Raw genomic sequence first — 12,240 nt, 5'->3', positions numbered from 1 at the left:
TCCAGCCTTGGTAGTCACCTGATCAAATGGTCACATGACCAAATCCTTGACCTCATCTTGACCTCTAGCAGTGCTCCTGTAGATGTACTGTTGCCACTCTTCTCCAGGGTGGGCTACTGGCACGGGGTAGTTGTCTTGATGGGTAGGAAGAGAGATGGCAAGATGGATGCTCTGAAGATCTGCATTCAACTAGGAGATGCTGCGTTGATTGATGATGGTGAGGGTGGTACACTTATGCATAGCTGCCAACCATTCTTATTTTGGAGAAATGATTCCTATTTCTTGCCTTCAAGCTATGTTTTGAACCCTTGATTTCTCTCTTTTTCTAGAGTGTTCTCTGTGAAAAGTATACAAAAAAGACTGTATTCCTAATTTTTTGCTGTGGAAGGTGTTTTAACGATGGTACTGCTGATGATGGAATATTATGCCCTCATAGAATCGGATATATATTTGTATTTTTTTCATGCATATTTTTTCACCTTCATTTGATATCTTTTTGTTTCATTTATTAAAGACTTGCTTCCTTCAACTGAGGGAGATTGGAGAACGGTCCTGGAATGGATGAAGATATGCCAGCCATCAAGAAAAGGAGAGAATGATTCGTCAGGAAGACGATGTTTGAATTGTGGAGCAGTTCTGTCACCTTGTGCTGCGATGACGTCGATGACATCGGATGTCGTCATCGAAGTGGGGAAGCAGGAGATAGAGGAAACGGAGGATGAACTCTCCTCTAGTAGCCAGCCTGAATGTGATTGGTCAATTATGGAACCATCCCAGCCAAATAACCAATCAGAAAGCTTGACAGAGAAAGTTGAACATAGCACAGTTATTGACCGATCAGATGGGTTTGTAGGTGGCAGAGAGAACAGAGAGACCAGGAATAGCCAATCAAACAGTCTTTTAGAGGCATCAAATAACCAAAAGAAAGTTACCAGCCAATCAGAAGAAGGCATAGAAGAAATCAGCACTCCTGAACAAAATGGAATAGAGAAGCCAAGCCCCTTTTCTTCACACTCAACATCAAGTGATTCTGATTGGTCACCTACAGTCTCATGGCAGAGGATAGCCCTCTTATTGGTCAGTCGTCTAGGAGCTCTTGAAGGGGTCAAGCTGCTGAGGGAGGTTCAGGTTCCAGAGGGGTTCCTTTCCAGAGAGTTTCATCAGATGTGTATCTATGTCAACGCATGGGAGAAGAGACAGAGGTGAGATGGTCTCTTTGTACATTTTTCTTTCATTCTGTTTCATGTTATGTTTGAGTATTCAAAGGGAGTGTAACCTGACGAGACTACGTGTCTTTCCCGTGGCCTTACTTGGGGCCAATCAGGTATAATACGACTACGGACGACGCGACCGCAGCAATGACGTGCATGCAAAATACGCGAAACCAAAGCGTGAGGAGAACTTTGGTCTGTTTCGCGAACACTGGCCTTAGTAGACATTAAGTCGCTGACTACCATTAATCAAGTACATTCGTTTACATGCAGTTGTCCAAAAGAAGACATACCTGGTGTTAACCAGTATTTGCCAAGCCCTTTAGAAAGAAACAGTGAATTTTGTCATTCCATAGGCTTAATATTGGGATCAAATTGTTACTATAGGAAGTTGGTTAAGCAGCTTTAGCAAGATTAATGGGTTAAGGCTTGGTTGGCTAATGCCTGGGTACGTATAGTACAGCGCTTACGCCGCTTAGAAACAGTAATTAGTATTAACTGTTATTTTAATGTTGCTATTATCAGGTGGGCTGTATAACTAACAGACCACCTTATAATATCGTTAGAATTGCCTTTATTTATTATTCTTTATTTTTCTTATTTCGAACCACTTTTTTGTAAGCACGATAACATGAAAATGGCTCAATCAAATGCCTTCAAATTTGGCACACATATGTATCTAGGCATGTACAAAGCACAATAACGTTTTCAACATTAACCTTTACTGATGACGTCATCTAGGCGCCATTTTGTAAAATTTTACGAAAATCAACTCAAGATCATATCTTCATAACGGAAAAACATTTCTCATTCATATTTATCATGCTTAAGGTCAATCTCCGTCCGGTAAATTTCAGGTAAAAAAACGCGCGTACGCCTACGTCTGCGCGTCAAAGCGCGCACAAAATTTTAAAATGCTCAAAATCGTCTCAAAATCATTTTGCATATGTTTTAGGTTATTCCAAGCATTTTAAAAAAAATCGCGCACACGCGCATGCGTGCGCATTTTCGCGCGTAAAACTATTACCGTATTTGCTGGCGTATAGGCCGCAGTATTTTTGGAAGAGAAAATATAAAAAAGTCGGGGTGCGGCCTATGCGGCGAAAGAGTAAAAAAAGTTTTTTTTTTTTTTTTTTTTTTTTTTTTTTTTTTTTTTTTTTTTTTTTTTTAGTTTCGATTTATGGCGCTATGCCTGGCAATGTCTCCCAGCTCAGTAATCAGTGTGTTGACTCACCACTTGGAAACTACAACAACACTAAAATTTGACTGTCATCTTGGTTTGAAAGTAATCTTTCTAATAGATCTCAATATGTAGTTTATAATAATAGTTCCTCAAATTTTTTTCTATAACAAATGGTGTATGGTGGTAACAAATGGCAAATACGGTACACAACATAGAATCGCCATTTTTTTTCTTTCATAATATTCCACATATTTTTACAAACAAATTCATACCATTTTTGTCTCACGGAATGATCGACCGTTTAACATGAATTTCTGTGCGCGTGAGCTCTTGTAATACATAGCATATATGGGCCTATACAAAATAGCTCTTTAGGATGCAAGGTGACCCCAATTTTTTTTCATATTTTGATAGAGTATGATTCGGAGATATTGTTTCATGTCTCATTTGACCCTCAATTAACTCATGACGTCATCATAATGGCCTCCAAACTCAAAATTTCAATTTGCATATTTTGACATCAGCATATTTTTGGAAAATTGATTGTATCTCTGTAAATATTGATCGATTTTCTTCCAAATTTTGATATGTTCTATCTGAGACGATTCCCTACAAACGGAGTCACTATTATTCTTCATTTTGACAAAGGCATCATGGCGTATATGGGCGATTAAAGGAGGCGTGTCAATTTTTCACATTTTGCATGTATTCTCTATAGGACATGACTTTTTCTCAAAACTCAATTCTACATTCCCGTCTTTCGCGAGCAATATCTACGTCGTTTTAGCTTCATTTACGCTGAACTTCGAGTATGTTGTAGCTGAGACAAAAAGCTATCTCAAATGAACCCTTTATTTTCTCTCAATTTTTTGTTGGATCAGCCCACCTATACTTGTTCCAAACAAGTATTACAAATCTAGTTATTATTATTATTATTATTAATATTAATATTCTTGTTAAAATTGTTTACATATTTTGGTTTGTATTGATATTATTATAATCATTATTGTCATGATGATGATGATGATAGTGATACAGATGATGATTATTATTAATATTATCATTACCTTTATTATTATTATCATTTTTATTCACTAACTACATATATTCCTCTTCCCTTTGCAGCTTGCTAAGCCATGCCATGCTGGAAGGCACAGACACCTACCTCTGGTCTAAACGACAGCCCCTCCTAGGGCCAGTGCTACAACACACCATCATGAAGGAGTACCAGGGGTGCGGAGATACCGGTAGTGAGGGGGAGAGGGTAAATCAATGACTTTGCTACCGTAACCCTTTTGCAACAATCATTCCACATTTGTGGTTTGGCTCGATACCTTTTGATTTGTTTCAATAAGCTGCAGATATATTCCCTTCCCTTTCCCTTGTCTTTTGTAGTTAATTGTGAGTATCGATTCCCTGTAATCTCCCTTTCCCTGTTTTAGCGTGTATTTGTGTTTTGTAAACTTTATGTCATTTGTAGTTTAAGGAGTCTATCCACAACAAGCTCTGCTTTTCCTTAGGCTCCGCCACTATATCTCTCAAGTTCAACTCAAGGACAATATTCTGAATAGTGTGTACCAGTATTGTACATGTATGTACACGTATATTATAATCACTTTCAATATGTTATTACACTCTTTGTAAAATGAGATATTATGGAAACCAATAAACTATCTATTGATCTAGAACCCCAAAATATATACCAGACACAAGAGAAAATGAGATGAGACCTTACAAGATACGTCACAGAGTTGACAATTTGTGTTTGATGGATCGCACCTTCAGAAATTAATGACTTTTATAAATCTTTGATTGGTTTTTGCTCAAACTGTAACTGACCTGTTTTCCCATTTTTCCGCTTCTATTAAATCAAGCTTAATATCAGGATTGGATGGAGTGAATTTTAATTCTTTTTTATTTACTTTTTCTGAAGCTTTTGATTTGTTTGGGAGCCTCATATGGACTGATAGACCCATACACCTATTTCTTAGTTGGACCAACCTCACCTCCAACTACATCCTGCAAAAACAACAAGCCTGTTCGATAAAATGTTTTCTGTTATTTGTCTTCTTTAGGTCCACAAAGTACAGAAGCTCTTAAGTCAAGGACAGCTCTACATTGAAGATCCTGGAACTCATTGGGGTAGGACTACTAACCTGGGCAGGTAAGAATCAAAATCAAATTAATAACTCTGTCTCATGTCGCTGATGATGTTGAAACTAATCTTCAACAGGGTCATTGTTGTTACAATGTAATGGGTATGTAATGGATGTATTGTTGATGATAATGATACTGATGATGGTGATAATGGTAAAGATGGAGATGGTAGGGTGGTGGTGAAGATGGTAATTTTGGTGATAACGATGATGGCAATTGTCTGTGATGAAGTTGTGATGATGATGATGATGATGATGATGATGAAGATGATGATGGTGATGATGATGATGGTAAGGATGAAGATGGTATTGGTGGTGGTGGTGGTGATGTCAGTAATGTTGGTGATGATGGCAATTGTCTGCGATGAAGTGGTGATGATGGTTGTGATGGTTAAGTATGGCAATGGTGATGATGATGGTAATGGTAAGGATGAAGATGGTGGTTGTGGTGGTGGTGATAACAATGGTAGCAATTGTATGTGATGATATGATGATGGTGGAGATGATGATGATGATGAAGATAAAGAAGATGATGATAATGATGATGATGATGAAGATGATGATGGTTAAGTATGGTATTGGTGATGATGATGATAACGATGATAGCAATTGTCTGTATTGATGCGGTGGTTGATGATGTTTGTGATGGTTAACAGTGATTTGTGATTAATATGATAGTAATGATAACGTTGATCATAAGAATGATTATATGACAACAAAATGCTGCTGATTGTGGCAATAATGATAGCGATACTGATGTTAATCAACTTTTTCTTTTCTTCACATGTCTATATTCTTGATAGGATATGCAGTGTATGTCATCAGTCTTTGGCATGGAGTTCAGTGCTTCAGTCTGCAGGTTGCATCATCTTCCCTTGTGGTAAGTTTTACTTTATCACTATGTGTGTGTGTAATTGGGTTTTTACAGAGGTGTATCAATATGATTATTTACATCTGGGGACCGACCTTTAACGTCACCATCCGAAAGACGTGACTCAATTTAGAAATGGGGTCGCCTGAGCCAGTTTGTAGGCGAAGACAGAGAGCTGACCAAGTGAACATGCCGCTATAGACCAACTCACATCTCCCTAATCGTTTACTTGATTTCTAATATTGGCATGAGATGGGCCTTCCATGCATTTTGCATGAACGAATGGTTTCTGTACTCGTATTTCTGTTTCAAATAATATCAGTAGAGATTTTAAAAGCACCTAGAGAAAGAGAGGGATTTGATAAAAATGTTGTCGAAAATTAGCTTTTTATCAATACAACTCACTACAGGTATGTCATTCATATTTTGCTGACTTCATGCCTCTTGTATTCACAGGCCATGTATTCCATACACTCTGTATCTCCGAGAAGGCATGCATCTCTTGTTTCTATGGCAACCAGGAGATGAAACTGTGAGCATGCATCACTCTTTTTTCCGTCACCCAGCAGATGCAATTCTTTGCATGCAGTCATTAAAGGTGGTTGGTACAGCTTGCCTACTGTATGTATATGAAGAATGAATTCAGATACATTATCTTCTTTTGTTTTATCTCTTTCTGTATCTTGCTCTTTTGCTCCTTGTCTTACAATGTTTCTATTTCTACCCCACGTCCATGTACTTGTAAATCCCTGTCATTTAACATGGAACGCAATATTAAGAAGTCACAACTTATGTTTCGTAAAAAAAGGAATGCTGAACAAAGTGTACCATTTTTTTCAAGAAGAGTCTTTACATCTTAAAATCTGCCATCTTATAGAAACATGATTAAAATGAAATATTTGTTTTCAAGAGACTATGTCATGTTTAACTTTTCCTTCTTCATCTTGATACACTGTTCATGTGTGATTTACAACACATTTACATCTAGACGTTGTATTTCATTACAATAAACCTGATATTTGTATGTCTTTAGCTATATTCTGATCAGTGCACATTTGTTTGCAATTCACCTGTATTTGTCTTTCACAAGCATGTACCGGTAGTTTCATCTGCAAATGGATGAATGCACTTATTGTAAATTGTGTGCTTGTATGTACTTTAATAAACAGAAGATCTGTCCAGAGCCTGCAAGGTGTGAACTCTACATGTTAAAGTGTATGAGTTAAAGCCTTTCTGGCCCCAAACAATACTTTTACATCTATGGTATCTCCTATATGCAAAATCTTCTTAGAAATGAGAACAGACTTAAGAACATATATTACTGAAACAAATATTATCCAAACAGACAATGTTTGACATCTATTTCCTATATATGCAAAATCTACTTAGAAATGAGAACAGACTTAAGAACATAGATAAATGGAACAAATTTTATCTTAACAGACAAAGTTTTACATCTATGTCCTATATGCAAAATCTACTTTATACATGAGAAGAAACTTAAGAACATACTATGAAACAAATATTATCCAAACAGATGATGTTTGACATCTATCTATGTGCAAAATCTACTTAGAAATGAGAACAGACTTAAGAACATACCGGTAGATAAATGAAACAAAAATGTAATCCAAACAGACAATGTTTTTCATCTATGTCCTATATGCAAAATCTACTTAGAAATGAGAACAAACTTAAGAACATTTATAAATGAAACAAAATCATTATATTCTATGTTTATTGATGTCAGCTATTGAATTAGTTCGGTTTTCCACCAAAGAATGTACTTATCTGTACACCTTTAAACCAGCGAACATGACCATCTATCTGTGGTGTTTAAATGTGCTAAAGATATGTTCATCAACTTACTTTTGTGGAATGTGTACTTAAAACATATTAATATACTTACTTTTTTCTATTCTCCGTGCCAGATGAATCCATTATGAATCGTGTGCTCTCTACATATGGACAAATGTATGCAATTTTGTTATGACTAAGTAACAGCTAAAATTAAAACCTTATGTCATCCATAATGGGTTCAGTGTTTTGGTTCATACATGTATAATGTTTTTGTGTTTGCTTTTAGCAGCAAGATGAAACTTATTTTATTCTAGTCATATATACATGTATAATTTGTAGATATATATTTTCATGAAATCAAATTTATGATTAAAGTATTTTATTAAGTTTGTGTTCAATATACAATGTACATGTGTATGTATTATGGGTATGCAATGTAGTTAGTGTGTGTGCATTAATTTTGCTAATAGTGTTTAATAGCTACGGGTTCATTTCACAGGATTTATACACTGAAATACATGTATATGCGTTCATGTTCAGGCGACTTTTTTTTCATGGAGTACATGTATCATGGTAAAGCTTTGAAAGTGTAAAGCAGAATATGGGAATGGTAAAAAAGGTATCTGGTGATTTTGTCCAAGTTTTGTTATTACTTTGCATGTGAGTATTTTCTCTTCATGATAGGGTAAAAGTCATTTATCCTACTGGAATATAATGAATTATTTAAGAAATACACACTATGACCAGTTCTTTATGTATATATTTGCAAAAGTATTGAAGATAAGGAATGGTTACACACCAACACCAGGGGGTAGTTTCACAAAGATCCTAAGTCGAACTTATCTCAAAGTTTGACCAACAATTATGGAAAGCTGTTAGCATCTATGAAAATATTTTGGAAAAGTTATTTCAAAAGGCATACATTTTTATTAAAATCATTCATATTTTCTATTGTCAAGGAGATTTCATGTTCTTGATGTGGAATTTATAAAAAATTCTAAAATACTTGAATATATATTATTTTAAGGCTACAAATGGCTCTCCGTAATGTTTAAGTCCAACTTTGAGTTAAGTTTGACTTAAGATCTTTGTGATACACCCCCAGTCTTAATTTATATATTTGCAAAAGTACTTTTCTGATTTGTGTACATGTATATGCAACTCGATGTACTTACAGGCTCAGCTCGTTACCTGTGTTTCATCAAACTCTTTTGAACTACATGGACATGTAGATTACCAGTACTTGTATCTTGTAAGTCTCACTATATTGAATTCTCAAATAGGTAGACTCGAGTGAACAGAATATAGGGGTGTCTAGTGTTTACTGGATTTTCGGACCCATTTTTAAATTCTGAAATCTGTATTATGAGCTTGAATCAATCTTTTCGTAAAATCATACTCTATCCTTTTTTTCTGATGTGAACTTTTTTGAGTGATGTTTTTCTTCCAAGAAAGAATGATCATCATTATCATCATCATCAATTCATCACCATCATCTATTATCATCATCACCATCATCACCATAACTATTATTACCACTACCACCATCACCGTCATCATCATCATCACCATCATCACCATAACTATTATTACCACTACCACCATCACCGTCATCATCATCATCCTCCTCATCAATAACAATTTTCCTTTTATTCACTGCCGTACTCTGTTCTACTTGAAAAATGATTGTTACCTTTTCCTGTGAAAACTAAATGTTAGAATATATACATAAAGAGTCTATTTTACTGAATATAACTATTTTGTCATAACCATAAATACATGTGTATCAATATAGATTTTATCATTCCAAATCAAATTACCATTTATTAATGGACCTGTGTTGTTCAACATGCTTTTATATTCATCTCAGTCGTACTAATTTGCATGTACTTAATGTCACATTAACTCTTATACTCAACAATTGTATAGAGCATTTACAATATTTTTCTTAAGAAAATTTTCCCAGGTTCGTTTTCCTTTGATATAAAAAATGTACTTAATGTTTTATCTTGTGCTCTCTCTCTCAAAAAAAAAATGAATTAGAATTTCTTCAGCATTCATGTACAGTGCAATGAAATAAAACAGTATATATATGCACACGTAGATCTAGACAGTATATTTTGTGATACAGTATCAAATGTAACCTACATGTATTTATTTTTCTGATGATTATTTGTATAATTTAGGCCAGTCATAGAGATACTAACAAAGATTATAATCTAATTAGCAATCTATTTTTGTATTTGTTATATCATTAAACATCATGCAAATATGGAAACAATGTCTAATCACGAGTATATGTCATTTATTGATGTTTGTCGTGCAAGTGAATGACGGGAAATTTTTTTCAACAGTGGCTGTATTCAATTTAGTACATATATTAACAGGGGGGGGGGGGGGTGTACCACTCTAATGGGTCACTTTTTCACACACAAAAAATCCCTTAACATGGGTCTCACTTTTAAGAAAAATACCATTAATATGCGTCCGATTTTCAAAATTTCAAAATTGTGAAAAATGGGTCTTTTTTCAAGAAAAATGCCCCCAATATGCCCCCTTACAACGAATTGGGGTTTCGAGACTTGAGCGAGCGGCTCACCCCTGTTCGAGCCAAATCTGAAGAAGAACGCCCTAAAAATTGTGAAAAGTGACCTCTTATAAGTGGTAGGGGTTCAAGGCTTGAGCGGCACACCCCTGTCCAAACCAAATCTGAGTATCCCCCTTAATGTGCTAGGCTATCTTGAGCATCTCCCTGTGTGGAGGGGGGGGGGGGGGGGGCAGGCCTGGGGATCGTTTCTTCCTCTCCTTCAGATCATCTATTTTTCCCACGAGGGCGCAAATACGATAACGATGAAAATACAGTCTTCCATGTCTTACCGGCCATCTCTCTTTAGTAGATACCTTCCTATCAGTGGCCACCTAAAAATAGTTCATATGGATAAAGTGTTTAAGAACTTGTCTGCAGCAGCCACCTGTCTATATATAAGCATTTTATTTGTTTCCCCTGGGTAGCCATTATAGACACTTTTTCACTGTAACTGGTTTTCTTTTGCATATAAGTTGTTACGCTTATTATTAATGTTATTATCATTGTTGTTGTTTGTTTGTCCCCATCGTTTTTATTGTTTTGACAGTGTTTCAGTATTATAGTAATTATTATTAACGCCGATCACACATAATATAGTACATATATATAGGTCCCCGGGTCTTCGTTTTCCAAAACACCCTGGGGTATTTTGTAAAACGAAGATCGAAGACCGGGGATCGCCTCTTCCCCTCTCTCTCTCTCTCTCTCTCTCTGCCTTCGTCTTGGTCAAAACACCCTGGGGTATTTTGGAAAACGAAAATCGATAACCGGTGATCAGCTGGCCCACGTATCAGGTGTGCGCTCATGATCCCCGGCCCGGTCTTCGGTGTTCGTTCTTCGTTTTCCAAACACCTGTCAAAAATGAAGGGACCTTACATCTCAAGTATGCTTTAAAAAAAAATTAAGTTTGGCTAGTTAATTATTTTAAACGATACAAATAAAGATACAAATATTATTTGTATCTTTTGAAATCATTAAGTAGCCAACTTAATACTTGCTAGAATTTGTATACACTTATTTATTAAACAAATGTAGACAAACTCTAGCAAGTATAAATGCAGTGATGAAACAAAGCCTCTCTAGTACTGGATACACCTGACATTTTACCCATTCATGCTTGCAGTGATGGAAGTAATATTTGACAATGTTTTAAATATTTTGAAATTTTATTTATTTAATCTTGCTTTTTACAGAGATAATGAAATGCAGCCCCTGAAAATAAAACCCTGTTTTGTCTGTTCTACAATGTTATCAACTAATATTCATTCCATAATAATAAAAACATGAACATACAAAAGTAATATATTATCATATCATCATTAAATACTTATTCATATAAGACATAAAACTTCTATTGAAGATAAGTAATCAACATAATTTAGGTTTTGCCAACAAGTATTATAGACCATGTATTTATAACTTACTTTCATGAATAGAGTTGTAGTAATATATTTGTATACCTAATACAATATTATTTCAAACTAAAACACTATTAAATGGAAAAACAAAAATGAAAAATGAAGCACAGATATCATAATGAAAGTTGCATTGTTCGTGTAATTAAAACTAAACTGAAACCATAATAATATGTTGAGGCTGAAAATAAGAATCGATTGAAAATAAATAATTTAAGAAGTAACAGATGAGGAAAGAAAGGAGAGTATAGAAATGTAGACAAGAAATACATGATAGAATTAGGAAAACAACAATCCAATCATTTATATGCTTATCAGAAAAAATGACAAAACGATACTGACAAAAGACATTATTCAGACAAGATCAATCAAAAACAAATTATCTTAAAATATACTTTGAAGTAAAAAGCTAAACAGTCCACTTTTTGAAAATAGAGTATATCATCCATTTTGAACTAGAAGGGCTTTAATTCGTTTGTTTTGTTTGATTGAATTTTTTTCTGTGTTCAATAATATAATACAAAACTATTTAATTTAACAGAAACAATATAACTGTTTACACATTTTCAGACATTAACATTAAGAAATTAATTTTAGACACATTTAAAAGATACACATACCAGAAATCGAATTTTAACAAATAACAGAATTATTGCCAGCCTCATTAATTAATGTACCTATAATCTGAACAGTCATGTTTGTGCATATATCAATTCCAGGGGTGGATCTAGGGGACGTGTGGGCACATGTCTCCCTCCCTTTACCTTAAAAAAACCCATAAATGTTCAGTTTACTCATTCAGGAATGCCTCATACTGTATCATAAAGCATCTTAAGGTTCAACATTTTTCAGGGCCCTTAAATGGGCCACGGAACCCACCCCAATAAAGGCTTCGCGCTCGCAATTTCGTAAATTTCATCCCCTCCCCCTCCTTTGGAAAGTCCTGGATCCGCCACTGAATTCTACGTCATATCATGAGATACCTTTTCTATTCAAGACATATCACTTTACTCATAT

The 12,240-nt window shown here is 35.1% G+C and overlaps 1 protein-coding gene across 1 annotated transcript; it reads left to right on the top strand.

Annotated features, from left to right (window-relative positions):
• Window positions 1–12: 12 nt before the first annotated feature.
• On the top strand, window positions 13–8,134 carry LOC115925464. Its single transcript, XM_030989360.1, has 6 exons — window positions 13–217; window positions 515–1,202; window positions 3,520–3,658; window positions 4,470–4,558; window positions 5,354–5,430; window positions 5,878–8,134. The coding sequence occupies exons 1-6, from the start codon at window positions 139–141 to the stop codon at window positions 5,955–5,957; spliced, it is 1,152 nt and encodes a 383-aa protein (XP_030845220.1). The 5' UTR covers window positions 13–138; the 3' UTR covers window positions 5,958–8,134.
• The last annotated feature ends 4,106 nt before the right edge of the window (window positions 8,135–12,240 follow it).

The sequence above is a fragment of the Strongylocentrotus purpuratus genome, unplaced genomic scaffold (assembly GCF_000002235.5).
Source record: "Strongylocentrotus purpuratus isolate Spur 01 unplaced genomic scaffold, Spur_5.0 spur5_scaffold_18, whole genome shotgun sequence".
NCBI classification, from domain to species: Eukaryota; Metazoa; Echinodermata; class Echinoidea; order Camarodonta; family Strongylocentrotidae; genus Strongylocentrotus; species Strongylocentrotus purpuratus.
Note: the sequence above shows the minus strand (reverse complement) of the source record. Positions and strands in the feature narration are given on the sequence as shown.

What these genes read in the sequence shown, in the direction of transcription:
- LOC115925464 (XM_030989360.1), top strand. Translation starts at nt 139, where the DNA reads ATGGGTAGGAAGAGAGATGGCAAGATGGATGCTCTGAAGATCTGCATT. An exon ending in TGCTGCGTTGATTGATGATG is followed by an intron (nt 218 to 514) that starts GTGAGGGTGGTA and finishes CATTTATTAAAG; the next exon opens with ACTTGCTTCCTTCAACTGAG. An exon ending in GCATGGGAGAAGAGACAGAG is followed by an intron (nt 1,203 to 3,519) that starts GTGAGATGGTCT and finishes TTCCCTTTGCAG; the next exon opens with CTTGCTAAGCCATGCCATGC.